This window comes from Talpa occidentalis, unplaced genomic scaffold (genome assembly GCF_014898055.3).
Source record: "Talpa occidentalis isolate TD23 unplaced genomic scaffold, MPIMG_talOcc4v2.1 talOcc4.7, whole genome shotgun sequence".
NCBI classification, from domain to species: domain Eukaryota; kingdom Metazoa; phylum Chordata; class Mammalia; order Eulipotyphla; family Talpidae; genus Talpa; species Talpa occidentalis.
Window position 1 is genome coordinate 135362301 of NW_023605083.1, and position 21852 is coordinate 135384152.

At 64.8% G+C, this 21852-nt stretch overlaps 1 protein-coding gene across 4 annotated transcripts in view; it reads left to right on the plus strand.

Moving 5' to 3' along the window:
- RNF213 (ring finger protein 213) overlaps nucleotides 1-21852 on the plus strand; it is a 62244-nt gene that overhangs the window by 20744 nt on the left and 19648 nt on the right. For all 4 annotated transcript variants that reach the window (XM_054688634.1, XM_054688635.1, XM_054688636.1 and 1 more), the window contains 23 exons: nucleotides 983-1105; nucleotides 3167-3347; nucleotides 3643-3816; nucleotides 3943-4092; nucleotides 4775-5364; nucleotides 6337-6502; nucleotides 7112-7329; nucleotides 7875-8015; nucleotides 8095-8259; nucleotides 8617-9766; nucleotides 10240-10433; nucleotides 10536-10691; nucleotides 11276-14878; nucleotides 15987-16123; nucleotides 16332-16427; nucleotides 17314-17432; nucleotides 18204-18323; nucleotides 18506-18591; nucleotides 18875-19022; nucleotides 19111-19249; nucleotides 19894-20085; nucleotides 20705-20850; nucleotides 21473-21627. In XM_054688634.1, coding sequence (XP_054544609.1) covers nucleotides 983-1105; nucleotides 3167-3347; nucleotides 3643-3816; nucleotides 3943-4092; nucleotides 4775-5364; nucleotides 6337-6502; nucleotides 7112-7329; nucleotides 7875-8015; nucleotides 8095-8259; nucleotides 8617-9766; nucleotides 10240-10433; nucleotides 10536-10691; nucleotides 11276-14878; nucleotides 15987-16123; nucleotides 16332-16427; nucleotides 17314-17432; nucleotides 18204-18323; nucleotides 18506-18591; nucleotides 18875-19022; nucleotides 19111-19249; nucleotides 19894-20085; nucleotides 20705-20850; nucleotides 21473-21627 — 8349 coding nt within the window. The remainder of the gene's footprint in view (nucleotides 1-982; nucleotides 1106-3166; nucleotides 3348-3642; nucleotides 3817-3942; nucleotides 4093-4774; nucleotides 5365-6336; nucleotides 6503-7111; nucleotides 7330-7874; nucleotides 8016-8094; nucleotides 8260-8616; nucleotides 9767-10239; nucleotides 10434-10535; nucleotides 10692-11275; nucleotides 14879-15986; nucleotides 16124-16331; nucleotides 16428-17313; nucleotides 17433-18203; nucleotides 18324-18505; nucleotides 18592-18874; nucleotides 19023-19110; nucleotides 19250-19893; nucleotides 20086-20704; nucleotides 20851-21472; nucleotides 21628-21852) is intronic.

A 21852-nucleotide genomic window follows, 5' to 3' on the forward strand; every position in this document is an offset into this window, starting at 1 on the left:
ATTTTTTACTATTTTTAAAATTTCATACATTTTTTTACATCATATTTCATTTTTGCACAATGTAGGCCTTTTCATCTTGATTATCGTCCCTGTGCAGTTCCCACCCCCCTTGTTTTGATCCTACTCCCTTCTCCCTCCGTAGTCTCTGGTTTATAGTTGCTTGTTGATTTTGATTTTTACTTTATTATAATTAGTCTTTTTCCTGGTCCCTTATTTAGGTTTTCTAGATTCCTGCTATGAGTGAGACCATCCGGTATTTTTCTTTTTCTTTCTGGCTTACTTCGCTGAGCATGATCCCTTCCAGCGCCATCCATGTTGCTGCCAGTTGCATGTGTTTATCTTTTTTGAAGGCTGAGTAATATTCCATGGTGTATATGCACCACATCTTCTTGATCCAGTCATCTATTTTTAGGCATCTGGGCTGTTTCCAAAGCTTAGCTATTGTAAACAGTGCTGCTATAAACATAGGGGTGCAGGTGCTCTTTGGAATGGATGTTTCTGTGTCTTCTGGGTAAATACCTAGGAGTGGAATGGCTGGATCCTATGGAAGCTCCATCTTTAGCAGGTTGAGGAATCTCCATCAGCTCTCTCTAGTGGTTGCACCAGTTTGCACTCCCACCAGCAGCGCAAAATGCCCTTTTTTAATTAAGGACTTCAGGACGACGAGGGTGTTTTCCTGTTAGCCTGGCAGGAGGGCATTGGGCGTGACTGTTGCTGCTGAACAGACCAGGTGGAAACAAGGGACAGGAGCCCCTTCTGCTCTCCAGAGGCCCTGGCCCTGCAGGCGGTTGGCGGTGCTTATCTGCAGAGGGGACAGGAGGCTGAATCTGAACCTGGTGGCCTCATGGGGGGTGGGTGGACTCTGTGTGGGTGGGAACATGGTTAAAGTAATGGGGACTGATGACATCACGGGAAAGTGGACATAATGTCCACCCAGAATGTCGGGGTGCAGCACCCAGGATCCCCAACCCTCTTCTTGCAGGAGCCGCCTCATGTCCAGATCACCATGTTCTGCCACGTGCACCGCGCCACCACCCGCTCGGGAGACAGCGTGTCCAAGTGCTTTGAGAAATGTGCCCTTGAGGCCGTGGGCATGGTCTGCCAGGTGACCGCTGGGCTCTTTGGGGAGGGGCTGGCTGGGGCCACAGTGATGGCTGAGGGGCAGTTCTGACCCCAGAAGTGTCCCTCAGCGTCCTGCTCCGATGGGATCCCCCCTCCGGGAATTGCAGCCCCCCGCGTGGGCAGGCGCGAAGCGAAAGACACCAGGGGGTGCCGGGGACCAGCCTCCAGCAAAATGTCGTGTCAGGGGTTCATGAAAGGATGGACGGCCTCGGCGACACGTTAAGGGCTGAAGGGAAGGGGATGGAGGAGACGCTGACACTGGATGGGGTGCAAGTATTTTCTGCCGAGAGACTCAGCAGGTCTTGATTTATTCATTTTAGTAATCAGAAAAATTACATCATCATGGGCAAAGCAGAAACAATGAGTGTATTTTCTTCCCATGGGCTACTGGCTCCTGCGGGTCTCAGCTAGACGGTGGCCTTCAAGGTTAATAGATAAAAAACCAAACCTAACACTAAAACTTATTATTCCCGCTGGCCAATGACCTAAGACAGTGGAGAGCCGCCAGGGCACCCCTATCCGCCAAAGCCTCAGCATCCAAAGACTCTTCTATTCTTATGGCCTTCAGCCGGGGACCAGCTGCTGCTCAGCTCTCAGAGCTTTTTCTACCTAGAAACTCCTTAACACAGTCAACTTCATTTAAAAACTTTCCTAAGAAACTTCTAAAAAAGCAAAAGAAGGACTTGCTATAATAGTTGTGCTGGATGGCTTGTCAGATGTGGACAATAAATCGTCCCCCATCGTCAAGTGGGCCAAATTGTTTAATAACTAATTTTCTAAACAGGCAATTTTCCGTGCCATGTACTTAGTCTGCGGATGCGTGTCATCTATTGCCTAATGTACTTTCCGATAAATTTTTCTCCTTTTATGACCAAGAACCAAAAATGAAGGGATGTTAAATCTTCAGCCCCACGGTGTGAGGCACAAGGAATCTTCGGCCCCGCGGTGTGAGGCCCTTTAGCTTCGCTGCTTGCCGGTGTCTTCTCTGGCTGGGGCATCAAGGCCCCCTGCAGCAAGGGGGCGGACAGAACATTTGAGGAGGGGTGGGGAGGAGGTTCTGCCAATTCATGTAGGGCTTTTCCGCAAGGGGGGGCTTGCCCTGGCGGCCCCTGGGCAGGGGCCGCCCGCTCTGTGTCCCTGGGGGCGGGGGGGGCTGGCTCGTCCTCCCCACCCGGCTGCCTTTCCCTCGTCTGACCACCTGGCTGGACCCGGCGCCGGCTGAACCGCTGAACCGCGCGCTGCGGGCCAACAGCCTCATCTCGGTTCTGGTCTGAGGGAGTTTCAGTGTCGCCCCGAGGGCGCTGTCAGCCGGGCCCTCCATGGGCCTGGCGGGGACAGTCCTCGCTGGTCGGTGTTTTCCTCTTCAAGGGCTGTTGCGTTTTGTCCGATGCTTTCTCTGTGCCTATTGAGGAGATTCTGTGATTTTATTTTTATTCCCGACTTTCACGAAGTGATTTTGGAAAACGTGGAGGCAGTCTCCCCTCCCTGGGCGAGCCCACTTGGTTCCGGTGTGGGATCCTCTTGGCTGTCGCTGGGGAAGGCGCGCTTCCGTCCTTCTATCCACAAGCCTCTCTTGGGAACCCCCCTGGCTGCATTTGTTGCTAGGAACTGAAACGCCTTGTCAGCGCGCTGGCCGTGAGGAAGCAAAGCCTCCCGTGTCTTGGAGGGATCCAGAGAGAGTCCTAACGTGGGTGGTGCTTGCAGTAGCCCGGCGGAGGCCTGCAGCTCGGGACCAGAGCGCCTCGTGCCTTAGATGTTGGCTTCTGGGACACGGAGGGCCGGGCCGGGCCGTGCAGGGGGCGCCCGGTCGGCTGGCGTTGAGGGGCGCGTCCGAGCGCTGGCCTGGCTCCGCCCCTGAGTTCGTTTCTAAGGGACACGTGACCCCAGGGATCGGGAATGCCCCAGGAAAAATAAGTGTTTTACTCTTGCTTTTTCTTGAGGCTGGGAAACTTATTCCCAAAGACTTCTGAAAGCCTAGTGGGTGATTTATCGAAAGGCAAGCCGGTCTCTAAGAAAGTCGCTGAGACCGCCCTCTGCCCCCCAGTCTCAGGCCAGCGTGCTGGAGGGGCTCTCCGACTCCGACCTGAGGCACTTCGGCACGCTCGTGTCCGCCGTGGTCTCCCAGGCCTGGCCCCGGCGCCGCGGGGCCGCCGTGGACGACGAGGAGGAGGTCCTCGAGCACCTGCTCACGGGCCCGGACATCAAGCACATCTTCAAGTTGTGCGGTACGTGCCGGGTCTGCCCGCTCGGTCCTGTCCTGCCCGCTCGGCAACCGAGAGCCTCGCCGTGGGGGCGCATGCGGACCCGAGCGGGGGTGCTCCTGGCTGGCGGGCCCGGAGGACGCGCTGTGGGCAAGGAGGCCGTGTGGGAGATGCCAGGGCCAGCGCGGAGGGACACCCGCCCGGGCGGGCTGGGGCTTATGTGGACGAGGGCCAAGCAGCGAGGTGTCCCTGGCCATCTCGGGCCTCAGATGGGGCAGGAGTGACCCCACTGTCCTGGCCCTCTGCTTCGCCCGCGCAGGAAGCGATGAGAAAGTGCTGGCTGGCATCACCGAGGAGAGCAGGAGGCTGCTGGACGTGGCTGACTCCGTGTTCACCAGAGTGGCCAGCGACCTCCACAGTGGGGCGGTGCGCGTGGGGCAGCTGGAGCTGATCCTGAGGCGCCGGGGCCAGTTTCTCGACATCTGGAAGATAAGTAGGTGGCCGGCGGGCGTGGCTCAGTGACCAGGAGGGGGCGCTATCCCCGCGCCCCGCAGCGTGGACATGGCTGCCAGGGAGGGGCGGGGTGGTGCTGGTTCTACCGGGACATTCTTTTGTTCAGAGAGAAGCAGCCTCCCGCCGCAGCGGGGGCAGTGTGAGATGACGGACGTGCTGGCGGGCCGGAGCCGCGAGCTGTCGTTTCTCAGGACAGAGCAGAGTTACGTCGACAGTCTGCTGAAGACGTGCGGGAAGGTGCAGGACGTGCTCGAAGGTGAGGGCCTGGGCGGGAAGCATTCGGGAGCCGTGGGGAGACGGTCAGCGGGGGCAGCAGGACGTGGGCGCCTGACCGCAGAGGTGGGGCTTTTTAAGTGCAGGATGTTCTAGAAAGTGCTGTGGGTCCCCTTGCTGCTTTTGGTGCTTACCCCTACAGACAAGCTGCAGGCCCACGCGTCACCCGCAGCGGGCAGGCCTCTGCCTAGAGCCCCCGTTGAGACCCCCCGCCCCGCCATGCCCAGGCACCTCGGAGCTGGCCCTCGGCTCCGCTGGACTGATGGCCATGCTGACTGTTGGGCACCCCGGAGACAGCCTAGGTTCTCTGTAGCGTCAGTGTCCGTCTTGTCCTAGGCTTTGCTTCGATATGCTGATCTCAGGTCCGGTTCCCGACTCTGACAGCTGTTTGTGTCCTGGTGACACAGTCACTTGGAGACTTCAGGAGCCCCGGGGCCGCAGCCCCAGGCCCCTTCCATCTCGCGTTCTCCTCCGGCTCTAGGAGCGGCCTGTCCCGGCACCAGGTGGCAGGGGCGCGGGTGGACGCTTCCCAGCTGTCCTCTCCGCCCGAAGTGCCCGTCTGTCAGGGCGTCGGCGCACGAGCCCGTCTAGGGAAGTAAAGGCAGCGTTTGCTGACGGCTGGTTTGGCGCTGACATTCTTTTTTTTCTTTTTTTGGTTTCAAAAGTGGATTTTGGAGACATTGAAAACAGACATCTGGAAGACCTCGCGAGTCAAAGACTAAGTGACGTCATGGCGGTGGGCGCGCCGGCCGCGTCCTCGGAGCCGCAGGGCACGCGGCTCTACAGCCTGAGCCCCCAGCTGCGGGAGATGGCCCGCACTATGCACCTGCTCCGGGACAGCCTCGTCTTCCAGGCCTTCTGGCGGGAGGAGGCGGTGGCACACGGCTCGCCCGGGGACGTGTCCACGAGGCCTGTTGTCCTGCTCGAGGAGGTCCAAGAGAACGTGTTTTCTCCTTGCTTCCGTTCCTTCATGGAGGTGTACGAGAATGTGGAGTCGGGAGAGGTCACCTTCGAGGACATCGATAACATCTTCAAGGACTTTGTGGACAGATACAACGACCTGACCCATGAGCTCCAGCTCATGTGCCGCCTGAGCGCCGGGGACCCGGGGGACTGGATCCCAGAGCGTGTGCAGCAGATCCAGGAATACCACCGCCTGCACCTGGCGGCCGAGTCCGCCAGGGCCATCTTGACGGTCAAAGAGAATTTGGGCCTCACCGGTGACTTCAGCGTTCTCCAAATGTTGTTAAACTTTGTAAGTGATTTGGCAGAGACCCCTGGGTGGGGCCGGAACCCCAGCTCATACTCCCGGGGACCCGTGGCTTTCTGGTTTTGAAATGCTGGTTGGGTGATTTACAGCTTCTGCCAGGAATTCTCGTAGGGATTTTACCCGGTGCCTGGGGTGCCAAGGGCTTCGTTATAAATACCACGACTGCTTCTGGCTGGGTGTTTCCTGGGTCGTGACGAGTGCCGAGCATTTGGGGCAGGCCCGCGACCCTCTTGTGGTGTCTGATATTTGCGAGAAGGTGTCTGACCCCATTAAATTGTGGCCGGGCTCTGTCTCGTCCACTCCCACGCTGGGGCTGGCGGGAGCCGTAAGCCCCATGGACGCGTGCACAGGGAGCCGCCCTTGTGCTGGCCTGGAGAGCCCATCGGGCACCTGCGTGCCCCGGTCAGGCATGTGCACACCTGGGCCCATGCGCTTAGCTGGGATCCGGCAGCTGTCCTGCCTGGGCTTGGACCTTTGTTTCTTTTGTTTCCCCCTGAGATTTATTTATTTATGTGAACAAGAACTGGGGTACAGGCCAGAGATGCGGGGGGCAAGAGGATTCCTCAGAGACAGAGTGGGGAACAGAACAGGCGGATCCACTGAAACCCACTGCTGAGGGGAGCAGCGGGGAGACAGGAGAGGTCTGCAGCGCCATGTGGGTAGCTCCCTGGCCGGGGATCAAACTCGTGCTGCAGAGGCTGCGGACAGCTCCATAGTGCTGTGCTTAACCCCTGGGCCACCAGAGAGGCTCCCGGACCTCCCTTTCTTTAAAATACACAAACAAGAACCCCTTCCTGGCAGGCTCCCGTGGCAGCGGCTCCATGGCGCGTCGGTACAGGCGTGGCCATCACTGGCGTGGTGGGGCAGCATCTGGGCCGTGGGGAGCTTCAGAGGGTGTCGCTGCTCAGCCTCCAGGGTGGAGCTGGTTCTGGTCTGCAGGGGAGTCTCTTCTTGCAGACGGACAACTTCAAGGAGTTTTGCCATGAAAAACTGGGCGGGATCAGCCGGCAGCTTATCAAGGCCAGGAAGCTCCTGCAGGACATCTCCGGGGCCCGGCTCGAGTTCCTAGAGGAGCTGGCCAGGCGGCGGGAGTTCATCTGCTGGGCCCAGAAGGCTCTCAGAGGTGCGCCCATCCTGAGGCTGTGGGGGTGGGGGTCCCCCGGGCGGCATGCTGTGTGGAGGACAGGGGAGCGCTGCCTTCTTGATTAGCTTATGCACAGCTGCAGACTGTGGGCTGACAATACTTGGCACATCCTGGCGTGGGAAGGCTTTCCTTGACCACTCCCCGGCCCCACACGCTGGGCAGCGACTGGGCGGGCGGCTTCTTGAAGACCTTGTTCCCTTTGGTTCTTTCCTCTGCCTGATCCTCATGGGTGACGGGGACAGCATTTGCCCACGAGCCTGTATCCCCATGTCCCGACTGGCGGCATCTCTGTGCCAGCCAAGGGCCTTGACGTCCGCTCACGGAGGGAGGGGCTGGGTGGGCAGGCCTGCGGGCAGCGGGTTTCTCCACCTTCCCACCCTGGGGTCACCCTGACACCCGGTGGCAAGGGAGTTGCCTGGAGAGAGTTGACCCCGTTCCTGACGTGGCTGCTCTCCACCACGCCTGTTTCACCTTGAGTGAAAGGGAGATGTGTGGGGACAAGGCTAAACCCCGTGGGCCTGCTCAGCCGCCGCCGGCGGCTCCGGCCGGGCTCTCGTCCCAGGGCCCCGCTCACTGCCGCCCCCGCAGGCATCACGGAGCTGAAGGTGTTCGTGGACCTGGCCTCCATCTCGGCGGGCGAGAACGACATGGACGTGGACCGCGTGGCCTGCTTCCACGACGCCGTGCAGGGCTGCGCCTCACTGCTCTACGACCTCCCCATCACCGCCGGCTTCCACGAGTTCATGGAGTGCCTGGGAGAGCTGTGGAAGGCTCTGGAAAACGACCAGCACCTGCCCAGTAAACTGGTAGGGTGTGTTCCTGGCCCCGGTGCCAACGGCGTTTGATAACCCCGGCCCAGGGCCTCTGGGGGTGAGGGCCAGCGGCCGCAGGCACACAGGGCAGGCGGCACAGCCAGGAGCTGAGGCGGCAGCTCTTCCTTGGTTCTCCTGGCTGTGCTTGGGGCCCCCAAAGGACCTCAAGGACGAGGGGTTCCACGGCACCCCAGTTCTGAGCACCTCTCCCAGCTGGGCTCCCGCAGATGCGAGGCCTTCCCCCGGGCTGGGCCTGGCCTGGCCACCATCCGTCCTCCCGAGTCTCAGCCGGGCGCCTCCTGCACTGGCGGGGCTGGGCGGTGGGGCCGGGACCAGCCCCTTGCAGCACAGCAGCCCACATGGGGACTGAGCAGGGCACTTGGGTCACAGCTGCGGAGGGAGGCCTGCCCTGGGGGTGGACGCCCCGGGGGAGGGCCAGTGGGGCGGCAGGAGGAGGTGGCTGTGCAGGGGGCGGGGAGGGAGGTGGCAGGTGCCGGGAGGAAGACGACCATGGCCACGGCCTCCTCTCCTGTCCACAGCGGGACTCCGCCAGGAACCTGGAGTGGCTGCAGACGGTGAGGGAGAGCCACGGGTCCGTGGAGCTGTCCTCCCTGTCCCTGGCCACCACCATCAATAGCAAGGGCGTCTACGTGATCCAGGCCCCCCCACGTGGCCAGAAGGTGAGCCCCGCAGGCCGCCATGGCGCTCCAGGCTGGGGTCACCAACAGAGAACACCCCCTAAGCGCGAGCTGTTCCCAGATCTCCCCAGACGCGGTCCTGCACCTGCTGCTTCCCGAGAGCCACAGGGACCCCGGGCAGGAGCGGCGCTACTCCCTGGAGGAGCTGAAGGAGCTGCTCAACAAGCTCATGCTGATGTCCGGCAAGAGAGAGCGCAGCGCCACGGAAGTCGAGGCCTTCTCCGAGGTGAGAGCCAGTGCTTCTGAGGCATGTGGGGGCCGCACTGACACCTGGCGTCCACGGGCAGCACGCCCCTGTGCTCGCTCCTTCTTGAAGCCTGTGCTGTGGGCGAGGCGGTCAGCCGGAGCCCTCCTCTGTGACCCGGCAGGACACTGATGACGTAGCAGCCCGTCCCAGGCACAGGGTCGCTGCAGCACGGGGTTTCGCCTGCACGGCCACGGCCCCTCCCACAGGTTGCTCCAGGCATGGTGCCCATGACTGGGGCAGGCTCAGGGGCGTGGGGGCGTATCCCGTCCTCCTGGCCCACCCGCATGCTGTCGTGGACACAAGCCTCACACGGTGTCTCCCCTGGCCCGTCCACAGGTTTTCTGTGGTGTGCAGAACCTGGTGCAGGCCTTCATCGACCTCTACTCGGCCGGGAACATGCTGTTCAGGTCCTGGGCGGCCCGGGTGATCTGCGCCCCCCAGGAGGGCTCCGTCATCATGGACTTCCACTTGGGGCCAGTGAAGCAGCTGGAGGGGCGCGGGCCACTGGCTGGCCTGCTGATGGACGTCTGCAGGGAGCTGGAGGCCTTCCTGGCGCACTGGCAGGGCTCCGTGGCCCAGGCGCGGGCCGAGCACGTCTACCTGAACTACTACACGGCCGAACAGCTGGTGTACCTGAGCGTGGAGCTCGGGGAGGGGGTCCCCAGCAAGGCCGCCCTCACCATGCTGTCCTTCCTCAAGGGCGGCTGCACCCCCAGGGATGTGGCGGACGCCTGCAGGGGAGCCAAGAGCCAGGCCTCCAGGCAGCAGAGGCGGGAGCTGGGGGAGCTGCAGGCACTGGTGACCTCTGAGCCCAGCCTGGCGGGCAGGCTGAGGGTCTTCCTGGAGCAGTCTATGCAGTGCATGGGCACCTTCCTGCCCGCCTACCTGGACCTGGACAGCCTCGGCCGCTGCCTGGCTCGCCTGGCTGAGGCGGCCGGGCCTCCAGTGGAGCGACAGCTGCCCAAGGGCCTGCAGGGCGGCCAGCCCAACCTTGTGGTCTGCCCCCAGGCCGAGGTGCTGCCGGCCACCCTGGCCATCTACATGCAGAGCCCAGAGCAGCCGCTGCCCAGCTACGATGAGGTGCTGCTCTGTGGCCCAGGCACCACGTTCGAGGAGGTGGCGCTGCTCCTGCGCCGCTGCCTGGCCCCTGGTGCCTGCGGCCGCCGGCTCTACAGCCTGCTATTCGCCGACCGGCTCAGCTATGAGGTGGGCTGCCAGGCCGAGGAGCTGCTCCGGCACCTGAGCTCCCGGCCCCACCGTGAGGACTACCAGCTGGTGCTGGTCTGCGACTCCGAGCGGGAGCACTGCGGTCTACCCTCCGCCTTCAGCCAGCACAAGGTCCTGGTCACGCCCCAGCAGCCCCTGGAGGCCGTCCAGGCCTACCTGCTGCTCCATCTCCAGGCCCCGACTCAGGCCCCAGCGGCAGGGGCCGTGTTCCAAGACCAGGCGTGCGTCGGGATCGTGGCCTCGGAGAGAGCGGGAGTTGGTAATGATTGCTGTGGGGCAGGCAGGCCCCCTGTGTCCCCAGGCCCTGTCAGCCAGGCCTCCGGAAAGCCCTCCCGCAGGTGGGGAGGCTGAGCCGGGAGGCTTGTGGGAGCTGGACTCACAGTGCCCCACTTGGACGGCTCCCAGCCGGCCCCCCTACTCCGGGGACCTCCTCACAGGCTCCTTCTTGGCCCCCTCAGCCACTCAGGTGGCATGGGTGGGGTGACCAGTGGAGGTCGCTTTGAGAAGCCAGCCCCTCGGGACCGTCTGGCCATCAGGATCCCCGGACTGCGGGGCCTGATATGCCCCTCCCCGCCCGAGCCTGGGCCCCATCCTGGCCCTGGGGTGGCACGGAGAAGCCACTGTGAATTGGGGATTCAGAGGTGATGGGGCCCTGTGGGGAGGGGCTGGCAGGGGGGCTCTTGAGGCCCCTGCCCTTGGTGCCCCCAACCCCTGACCCCACGTTCCTGGCAGGGAAGTCGCTCTACGTGAGGAGGCTGCATGACAAGCTGAAGCGGCGGTTGAACAAGGTGGATGTGCCTCTGAAGGTCATTCGCCTGACTGACCCCCAGGTGGACGAGCAGCAGGTCCTGGACGCCCTGCTGCCCTTCCTGGACGCCCGCTATCAGGGGCACCCCATGATCGTCCACCTGGACGTGACCTCCACGGTGAGTGCTGCCCGCCTCCCCTGCGCGTGCTGGCGTCGGGCCCCCGGGGCGGGCCGGCTGGGGCTGTGGGCAGGCGGCCGCGTGAGTGTGTGTGGCCCACAGGTGCGCACCGGCGTCCCGGAGTTCCTGTTCAAGCTGCTCGTGCTGCGGCACTTGATGGATGCGAACGGGAAAATGTGGCTCCGGAACCCGCGCCACTTATACATCGTTGAGATCCTGGAGGGCGCCTCGGCGGTGCCAGAGAGGGCTGCGAGGCAGGTGAGCGGCTGGCAGGGGCCCCTCACAGGTCAGGTGGACTCGCCTCCAGAGCCACCCGTTTTGTCCTCGAGAAGCCACTGGGTGGTGTTAGGAAACATCCCTCTCCAAGCTGACTCTCTGAGGCCTGGACTGAAGGTCCTCCCGTGAGATCGTAGCGTCTTGGGTTGATGCTGGATCCGGGCGGCAAGGCTCCGAGGCGCAGCTTGTGTGGAGGGAAGCGCTGAGTCTCGGTGCAGCTGGGACCCGGCGCCATCCTGGGATACTTCTAGCCACAGGGACTTTCTTGCACATGCCCGTGCTCACACCCACACGTGTCCGCACGTATCACACGTGCACACGCATGCATGCACATTTCATGGGAACATTCGTTTCGGAAAACTCACCAGGAATAGGCCTCCCGGCTGTACTGCCCGCCCGTGTGCCTGGACGTGCAAAGCAGGACCACAGCCCCTGGGAGGTGGCCCCACAGAAGTGCCCCCAGAAAGCGATTCTCCGTAAAGGTCTGCAGGCAGAAGGCCTGGGCGTGATGCAGAAGTGTTTTTACAAAATCCTGTTGTGACCCTTTTATTTGCTCCCCTTTCCAGAGCGCACGTGTCCCCCAGTTCGGCATCCTGGAGATCTTCCCCAAAGTCACCTGCAGGCCCCCCAAAGAAGTGATCAGCCTGGAGCTGAGCCCCACGCAGCGCCTCAGGGACCCGGGAATGGACGAGCAGGAGTTCTGCAGCGAGACCTTCCAGCGGCCTTACCAGTACCTGAAGCGCTTCTATCAGAAGCAGGACCTGGACAGCTTCCAGTACAAAGACGGCTCCGTGGAGGACACCCCCGGGGAGTGCCTGCAGCTTCTGCTCATCTACTGCGGGGTCCTCGACCCGTCCTGGTTGGAGATGCGCAACTTCGCGGGCTTCCTCAACTACCAGCTCCGGGATTGCGAGGCCTCCCTCTTCTGCCAGGCCAGTGCCACAGGAGACGTGCTCAGCGGCTTCAAGACCTTCGTGGTCACCTTCATGATATGCATGGCCAGGGACTTTGCCACCCCGACCCTGCACATGTCCGACCAGAGCCCTGGGCAGCCCACGGTCAGCATGCGTGGGGTCCGGGAGGAAGATCTGGCCCCTTTCTCGCTCCGCAAGAGGTGGGAGTCGGAACCTCACCCCTACGTGTTCTTCAACGATGACCACACGACCATGACCTTCATAGGCTTCCACCTGCAGCCCAACCAGCAGGGTGGTGTGGACGCTGTGGACCCCGCACACGGGGAGGTGATCAAGAGGAACGTGATGACCAGCAGGCTGTGCCGTGACCTCCAGTGGCAGCGCGTGCCCTTCAACATCAACTTTGACGAGCTGCCCCGGCACGAGAAGCTCGAGCGGCTTTGCCTGGCCCTGGGGGTGCAGTGGCCCTTCGACCCCGATGACACATATGAGCTGACCACGGACAACATGCTGAAGATCCTGGCCATTGAGATGCGCTTCCGCTGCGGCATCCCCGTGGTCATCATGGGGGAGACGGGCTGCGGCAAGACCCGGCTCGTCCGCTTCCTCAGCGAGCTGCGGCGGGGGAGCGCCGATGCCCAGACCCTGCTGCTGGTCAAGGTCCACGGAGGGACCACGGCGGACATGATCTATGCCAAGGTCAGGGAGGCACAGGAGCTGGCACTCTTCAATAGGGACCAGCACCAGCTGGACACCATCCTGTTCCTGGACGAGGCCAACACCACGGAGGCCATAAGCTGCATCAAGGAGGTGCTGTGCGATCGGACGGTGGACGGCCAGCCCCTGGTCGAGGACTCCGGCCTGCACATCGTGGCCGCCTGCAACCCATACCGCAAGCACTCCCAGGAGATGATCTGCCGGCTGGAGGCGGCTGGCTTGGGGTACAGGGTCCGTGCGGAGGAGACGGCCGACAGGCTGGGCACCATTCCCCTGAGGCAGCTGGTGTACCGCGTGCACGCCCTCCCCCCCAGCCTGGTGCCCCTGGTGTGGGACTTTGGGCAGCTGGACGCCGCGGTGGAGAAACGCTATATCCAGCAGATCGTGCAGAGGCTGGTGGGCCCCCTGGGGCTGGCCGCGGACAGGGTGCACGTGGTCGCGGAGGTGTTGGCTGCCTCGCAGGCCTTCATGCGGGCCAGCGAGGGTGAGTGCAGCTTTGTCAGCCTCCGGGACGTGGAGCGCTGCACCAGGGTGTTCCGCTGGTTCTACGACCACAGCCCCATGCTGCTGGGGCAGCTGCGGGCCTTCCTGGGTGTGGCGGACGCCCACCAACCCGAGCGAGACCCCGCACTCTGGTCCCTTGTGCTGGCCATCGGGGTGTGCTACCACGCCCCTCTGGAAGACAAGGAGCAGTACCGGGCGGCCGTGTGCGGCTTCTTCCCCGCGCCGTTCAACGACGCCAAGGCCATTCTGGAGGAGATCACGCTGGTCCAGGACCTGTTCCTGGCGGGCGTGTCCCTGAGGAAAGCCATCGCCAGGAACTCGGCCTTGAAGGAGAACGTCTTCATGATGGTCATCTGCATCGAGCTCAAGATCCCGCTCTTCGTGGTGGGGAAGCCTGGCAGCTCCAAGTCGCTGGCCAAGACCATTGTGGCCGACGCCATGCAAGGCCAGGCTGCGCACTCGGAGCTCTTCCGGCACCTGAAGCAGGTGCACCTGGTGTCCTTCCAGTGCAGCCCGCACTCCACCCCGCAGGGCATCATCGGCACCTTCCGGCAGTGCGCGCGCTTCCAGCAGGCCAAGGACCTGCAGCAGTACGTGTCCGTGGTGGTGCTGGACGAGGTTGGGCTGGCTGAGGACTCGCCCAAGATGCCCCTGAAGACGCTGCACCCGCTGCTGGAGGACGGCTGCATTGAGGACGCCCCTGCCCCCCACAAGAAGGTGGGCTTCGTGGGCATCTCCAACTGGGCTCTGGACCCCGCCAAGATGAACCGGGGCATCTTCGTGTCCCGCAGCACCCCCAACCAGCGGGAGCTCGTGGAGAGCGCCAGTGGCATCTGCTCCTCCGAGCCCCTGGTGCAGAAGAGGGTGCAGGGCTACTTCGCGCCCTTCGCCAGGGCCTATGAGGACGTGCTCCGGTGCCAGAGCAAGGAGTTCTTCGGGCTCCGGGACTTCTACAGCCTCATCAAGATGGTCTTCGCCACAGCGAGGGTGTCCAGCCGCGAGCCCTCCCCCCGGGACATCACCGGGGCCATCCTTCGGAACTTCAGCGGCAAGGACGATGTGCACGCCCTGGACATCTTCGCCGCCCACCTGCCCGAGGCCAGGTGCTTGGGAGAGGTCAGCACCATGCAGCTGATCGAGCAGAACCTGCTGGGCAACAGGTCGGCGCTGCCGGACGGCGAGCTGGACGGGGCCGAGTCCCGCTACCTGCTGGTGCTGACCAGGAACTACGTGGCTCTGCAGATCCTGCAGCAGACGCTCTTCAGCAAGGGCCAGCAGCCGGAGATCATTTTCGGCTCCAGCTTCCCCAGAGACCAAGAGTACACCCAGGTCTGCCGGGACATCAACCGGGTGAAGGTCTGCATGGAGACGGGCAGGATGGCGGTGCTGCTCAACCTGCAGAGCCTGTACGAGAGCCTCTACGATGCCCTCAACCAGTACTACGTCTATCTGGGGGGGCAGAAGTATGTGGACCTGGGCCTGGGCACCCACCGGGTCAAGTGCCGTGTGCACCCCGACTTCCGCCTGGTGGTCATCGAGGACAAGGACGTGGTCTACCGGCACTTCCCTGTGCCCCTCATCAACCGGCTGGAGAAGCACTACCTGGACATCGACACGGTGCTGGAGGCCCCACAGCGGGCGGTGGCCGAAGAGCTGCGGCGCTGGGTTGAGCGATTCGTGGCCGTGGAGCCGGGCCCCTTCCAGGCCAGGCCCACGTACAGCCCGGCTGACGTGTTTGTGGGCTTCCACGCCGACGCCTGCGCCTCCGTGGTGCTGCAGGTGGCTGAGCGCTTGGGCCGCGGCCCCCCAGTGGACGACCTCTTCTCCACGGTGTTGGAGGAGGCCAAGCTGGCCCTGCTGGACTGCGCCACGCCCGACGCCATGGTCCGGCTGCGGGGCTGTGCCCTGGACAGCTTCACGGCGCAGGCTCTGGCGCGCACCTACTACAAGGAGCAGCAGCACGACTCCTTCGCGGACTTCCTGGGCGCCCATGTGGGCGCCGCGGACTGGGGCCAGCACGCCGTCTTCACGGAGGTGAGACCCTGCGCCCGGGCCCGGCCCCGAGGGATCTTCCCCGGTGTGAGCGGGAGCCGTGGCGTGCGAGTGGCGGACCAGACCCTCGCAAGTGGGTGGCGGAGCCAGGGCCAGTGCCCCTCCTGGGGACACGGGGCAGTGGGTGCAGGCGGGTCTCAGGTGGGCGAGCCCATGGGGGGTCGGGCAGACCACGAGGGGCCGCGGGGCCAAAGGGACGCCCTCGAGAGGCGGGCAGGTGCCGCTTGCACGGCGGCCGAGCAGAGAGCCAAGGAGGAAACCGCAGTCTGGGCAGGACACGGAACTGAGCCTCGATCAGAGGGCTGAGGGCCGGTGGGGGTGCCGGGGGCCCGTCAGCAGCCAAGCAGCTTGGTCTCCCTGCGAGGGGTGTGTGCCGAGTTGTGCCACTGCCCGGAGGCGGGTGCACGGTCTGGAAAAGGACTGCCCTCGCAGAGCCACGCACACGCTGCGGTCACGGGAGGGGAGCTCGGGCGCGGTGGTCATCTGCACGCTGGCTCTGCGATGGCGGCGTCCCGGCTGCCTTGGGTCCTCCCCTGGGCACCCCGGGGTGTGGGAGTCTCAGCCGAGAACCCTGGAGCCAGCGGCATGCCGGGGGTGGAGTGGTCAGCGCCACCGGGCAGGGTCCTGATGCCCCGAGCCAGCCGGGTGGAGGGGCTTGTCTGGCGGGACGCTCAGTGGTCAGGCCCATGTGGGGCAGGACTCGGCAGCTGCGACAGCCGGGTGCCCGCAGCGGTGCTGGGCAGTGGACAGTGGGGGTCAGGGGCAAACTCGGTTCCAAGTGTGAAGCTAGGCTGGGAGGGGAAGTGGCGTGAGGTTGAGCCCCGGGCATGAAGGAAGCCCTGCCGGAAGAGCCGGGGGGAGGGCCAGAGCCGCCTGCGCGCTCCCTCCTCGGCCTCTCGGGGCACACTGGGTGTGCACCCCTGCTGACTCTGGGCCCAGGAGGCGGCTCTTGAAATGACTGGCTGGCTCTGGGATCTAAACTGGCCTACGCGCCCCCGAACCCGGCCCCACCCCTGTGCCTGTCCCGACCCCGGCCTCTCCCCTGTGCCTGCCCCCGGCCCCAGCCTCAGCCACACTCCTGCCCTTGCAGGTCACCACTTTCTCCCGCCTGCTGACCAACCAGGACTGTGAGACCCTGGAGGCGGAGGTGAAGGGCAGGGCCCTGAGGCCCATGATCCTGTTCCTGCAGAAGTTCGACACCGAGGTCTCCTTCCTCAAGAAAGTCCGGTGAGGCCCCGCCCGGGCCCCCCGCAGCGGCCACCCTGCAGCCCGCGGGTCTGGCACCTCAGCGGCCCCCAGCACCCAGCGGGGTTGCCTTGCTCCCCTGGGGGTCTATCTCCTCCCTCAGAGAATCCCACCGAAGCCTCGCTTTTCCCGTCACCGAGGGGCCTGCCGCCCTTCCGTGGGGACCGAGGACTCCCTGCTTCCCTCGCAGGAGCTGCCTGACGGGCGCCGCCGGGAGCAAGATCCTCATCATCCAGACGGACTTCGAGGACAGTCCTCGCAGCGCGCAGCTCGTCGCCTCGGCCAAGTATGTTGTGCTTTTGAGAAACTGCCTGGGAAACCCCGACTTTTATCCAGCACCTCCTCTGGAATTTCTTCCCTGAGAGCGGTGCACGCCCTGATAGGCGCAGAAGTGAAAATCAGCGGAGCCCTGCCGCGCCCCTCCCCGAGGGTGCCGAGCAGCAGACGAGGCGGGCACAGGCCAGGGGCAGCGGACAAGTCCCGCCCCCCAGGGCTGGGGGTGCGCCTGGGGCTGGGGGTGCTGGGGCAGGAGGGGCGCCTGGGGCTGGAGGGGCCGGGGCGGGGGAGGGCCCAGGACTAGGGTACCTGGGGCTGGGGGTGCCTAGGGCTGGGGGGCACCCGCGGCTGGGGGGGCCCGTCTTGGTATTTATTCATTCTCATTACACAATTTGAATTTATTGCAAGTTCGAGGGCGGTGCGGCGTGGCAATGCCTTTCATAGTCTTCACAGGGGACACTTAGCACGGGCCATGCTCCCTCGTTGCTTAGTGTCCAGCCAGAGCGGCTCTGGCTCCAGCCCGTTGGAAGCCACTTTCCACGCGACGGTGGCGTTATTGCCAGACCGTTTCTTGAAGGCTCCGTGGTCTCACCCGTGGTGGTTTGGGCCCAGCCCACGGAGGCCCGCGGGCCGGGCCGGGTCAGGCTTGCCATGCCGCTCGACGGCGGAGGGACTCAGGGACGGAAATTCCACCCCCCGCCCCGCCCCGCCCCGCAGACGGCCCCGCGCTCGGGGGAGGGTTCCCGTCAGAGGCCGTGGCATCCGGTCCAGGATACAAACCCGGGCTCGTGAGATTGGACTCGACAGTTCCCGGGACCCTCCTCAGCCCGTCGCGACTTTGGTGGCGCTTATTAGCCTTTGCCTCATGGCGCTTTGTCTTCCTTGCTTTAAATTAGGTATTCGACCATCAACGAGGTCAACAAGCTGCCGAGAAGCCAGGACTGTGTCTTTGTCTACTTCATCGCAAAATTGCCCCGGCTGGGGAGCGGCTCGGGCTACGTGGGCTTCCACGGAGGTAGGCCCCAGGCTGGCGGCACATCTGTTCCCCGTGCCCGGCCTGTCCAACGGGGGCCTCGGGACCCCGACGCTCATCCCAGCAGCCCCTGCCTGCCATGGCCGGGCACTGGTCACGCCGGGGGCGGCCAGCGGGCATCTCCCCCTCCAGCACCCGCCAAGCCCAGCCCCTCCCCTCCCATGGCCACGAAGCCCTGGGCACTCGGGCGACTCTGGGGGACGTTGCCTCCTGCCCCCCTCCCCGTTTCGGGGAATGGATCACAACTATTCACGCCACAAGGAGGTCGCTGTCCTAACAGAAGTCACGGTTTAAATAACGTCATCGATAAGCGGAGGCAAAGCTCTCCAGGGACGGGTCCTCCCGCCCATCACCTGCTCTGGGGTCCGGGGGGGTCCCACATGCACATTAGACCACAGTGCCCCAGGCCTCACAGAGTGGGGGCCTTGCAGAGTGTGGGACCCTCAAAGAGTGGGGGCCTCACAGCGTAGGAGTCTTGCAGAGTGGGGGACCCTCGCAGAGTGGGGGCCTTGCAGGGTGGGAGAACACAGAGTGGGGGACCCTCACAGAGTGGGGCCTCGCAGAGTGGGGGTCCTCGCAGAGTGGGGGTCCTCGCAGAGTGGGGGTCCTTGCAGAGTGGAGTGCTTCAAGGCGAGGCTGCGTGTGAGCAGCCGGTATCGGCAGTTTCTGCCATAGTCGGGGCTTGTCCAGGCCTGGCCGGGCCCAGGCTGGGCTGCGCTGGGGGGACCAGAGCTGCAGCCAGTGTCCCCGCAGGGCTTTGGCGGGCCGTGCACATCGACGACCTGCGGCGGTCCCCTGTCATGGACTCGGACGTGACGCGGCTGCAGAATGTGGCCATCAGCCAGCTGTTCAGGCCAGACGAAACACACACACGTATGTCGTGGGGGGTGGGGGGCATTGGGATGCAGGCGGGGCTGGCCGTGAATGGGGTGGTCAGAGGCCGGGGCTGCCACAGGTGGACACAGAGGGCCAGGCGGGGCAGCGGTGCTGGAGCCCACATGGCCGGCGCCCCAGTCTGGCTCCAGAAGGAAGCTGGTCCTGTCTGCCCCTCACAGCGGAGACGGGCCCCGGGGCAGGAGGCGTGGAGGAGCCCATGGAGGTGGAGGCAGAGCATCCTGAGGCCGAGCAGGGCGGATGCCACGTGAGTGCCAGCCCCCCGGAGCTGCACCCCCACACCCGAGCCCCAGCGGCACGGGCTGGCGCCTCCCTCCCCGTGCAGGTGGGGGCGGCTCCCAGGTCCCGGGTCACCGTCCCTTCCTGACGCCCCTGGCCGGTCTGTCCCTGGAGCCCTGCGGGGCGTCCTGCAGTGGCCTCCCAGGACGTAGAGGGCGCGGGGCGGGCGCGGGCTCCGCAGGGCAGGGAGCAGGCCCACAGCTGGCGCGGACTGTTCCCCTGGCGCGGTGGTAAGCGCGCTGGCCTGGCAGGCACAGGTGCTGGACACCACCAGCCTGCTGAGGAGCTGCATCCAGGGCGCCGTGGGGCTGCTCCGAGACCAGCGGGAGGGTGCCTGGCGCAGCGTGCGGCGTGTGGAGCTGCTCCTGGGCCTCCTGAATGAAGACAGCCCAGCTGCAGGTGGGCCCCCCGGCCAGCCCGCCCCTCACACCCGTGCCGCCTGAGCCCCGGCCAGCTGCTAAGCGCCCACCTCTCCTCTGCCTCGCAGCCGCTTTCCTGCGGGTGGTCAAGATGCGCCTCTGTGACCTGCTACGGCGGCAGGAGGAGCAGCACCTGCGCCAGATGCAGGAGTGGGTGGTCAGGGCCGCCTGGAACCAGGACGCCCTCCAGGAGGCCGGCACCTTCAGGTACGCCCGGTGTCGCCCCCGCACCCCCCCCCCGACAGCCTGCTCTGACTCGCCCTGGCACCGGGCCGGGAGGGACCCACGGGAAGCCGGGTGGGTAGCCTGGGCCCCGGTGACGCTGCGTGTCCTCGGTCTCCCTCCCAGCCACCTGGGGCGAGGGGACGCCCGGACGGGGTGGGCAGCCTCGCTTCTCACGGTGGCTCCTGAGCCCCTCTCAGTAGTTTGACAAGAGTCCTTCTCCGCCTGTATTTGCAGTTCCCGCTTCCCGCCCCCTTCACCCTGAGTTTGCCAGGTGTTTAGAGGGGCCCGGGGACCCCGCTTTTCTCTGCTGTGCTGACGGGTTGGGGGCTCTGGTGTCAGGCGCCAGGTGTGCTCGGGCCTCGCCCGCCTTTCAGGACTCGCTGTTCACGGCCCCAAGTCTAGGGTTCCCGGAGTCCACACCTTGATGTCAGTTACGGGACGCTACGAGGTGTCCACTAAGCCCCAGTTCAGGGCTGCGTCCGGTCTTGGCCCCTCACTGCAGGTCCTCCTTGCACTGCAACCCCAGGGGCTGCGTTGCCCATGGAGCTGGCCTGGGCTGGGGCTGCAGGGGGGCCAGGGTGGGGCGGGGCCGGGCCATGCTGCTGACGGCGCTGCCCCCATGGCAGGCACACCCTGTGGCGGCGCATCCAGGCCACCGTGACCCCCCTGCTTGCCAGCCTCGTGGCCACCGTCGACCGGGACGACAACCTGGAGCTGCTGGCCAGGCCGGGGTCACCCCGCTGGGTGGGGCAGCTCTGGATGCTTGTGTTCAGCGACACGAAGCTCCTGGACATCCCCCTGGTGACAGGCGCCACGCGGTGAGCAGAACATCCTCCTCCCGTGGGAGGGAGCGCCCAGTGTGGCAGCAGCCGCAGCCCGAACCTGGGGCCAAATGCGAGGTCCCCACTGCAGCCTGGTGTCTCCCAGCCCATGGCCAGAGTCCCCAGCTATTCCAGGCCGCGGCCGCCTGCAGGCCAGTTTCTTCATGCCAGCCCTCCCTGCCCTGTGTCCACGGCGGGGACCTGTGGCCCCCGAGGCCGGATCTCCTGTGTGGCTGCCCCTGCGAGCTTCTTGTCTGCGCTCAGGGCTCCGGTTCTGGGCTGCACGCGTGCTAGTGACAGACGCAGTGAAAGTTTCTGAATTGCTTGGAGACACTTACGTGGAAGCCAGACGCCGTGATGGACAGCTGGTCCCCGGCCGCTCCACGTGGAGGGTCCGATGGCCATGCGCCGCAGACCCTGGCCAAGACCGTGGGTGCTGGCCGGACACGCCGCTGGGGCTCAGCTGTCTTTGCCTGTGAAGCCTTCCAGACAGCTGTCTGGGATGGCGGAGAGCGGCTTACAGGGGCCCGTGGGAGGGTGCCGCAGGACCGGCCCTCGGGCCCGGTCCTCTGGAGGCCACGTCACCGACACACCCTGCCCTCCTGCCCACCCGCAGGCCCGGAGGCGAGGCGTCCCCCGTGGTGGTGCAGAGCTTCATGAGCCGGCCGCAGCATGTCTCCTGCGACGTCCCTTTCAGCTGGAGGATCAGGGACTACCTGGAGGAGCTGAGCATGCAAGCCCAGTACACCACCGGCCCCGAAGGTGACCGCCCGTCGGGCCCGGACAGAGCCCAAGCTCACTGGGCCTCGCCCGGAGGTTCCGCAGCAGCGGCTGCCCGCCCGGCAGAGCCGCCAGTCCCTGCGGCGGTCCTGCTCCTCGGCCGTGCCTGCTCTGCTGTCGCCCCAAGACAGCAGCCAGGGAGACAGGGACAGCCCGGGAAACAGTCGTCCCAGCCCACGCGGCGCGCTGGCCCAGTCTGGCCCAGCGGGAGGGCATCTGCCCCTTCCTGTCTCCCGAGGGCTCGGCCTCCGGTCCTCCTGGCAGTGCTCCCTCTGTAAAGTGAGTTTGGGGCCGGCCACATGGGATCCCAACCCCAAGGGCAGCCCCTCTGGCTTGCGACCTTGGTCCGTCTCATGGCAGGCTGGGCTGGCGGGGCTGCTTGTGACCGAGACATCATGTCAATTCTGCCGTGGCCTGTGTGTCCACTGGACAAAGCTAAAGTGTCTGAGCTGACCGTGAAAGCAGGCAGCCTGTCCACAGGCCCCTTGGCCAGGAGCACCTCCCCCAGGGTCGCCACCAGAACACTCCTGGGCAGTGGGCCCGGGGAGGCCGTGGTGCAGCGTTGCAGAGGCAGGCTGGCCGCTCACCTGCGCTGGTTCCCCAGGGCTGCCCAGGAAGCTAGTGGAGATCTTCCAGCAGACCCCACTGGGCGGCTTCCTGGCCCAGCTCCCGGAGCAGGAGCGGCAAGAGCTTCTGGAGTCCTACCTGAAGGACTTCCTCCTCCTGACCATGCGCGTGTCCACCTGGGAAGAATTGCAGGTGAGCACACCCCCGGGGCCCGCGGCACCCGCACAGTGCGGAGGTAAATGCCAGGCTTGTCCCAGCCCCCAGCCCGCCGGTGCTGTCTGCGCAGCGAGGGGTGGGGCGCCCTGGTACCTGGATGCTGCCTGTGCCCCCCACGTTGCCCGGCTGGACCCCAGACCCAGCCACACGGTTGCCCGCACATGAGGGTCCACGTCTGTGGTGGCTTCCCTGCATGCGTTT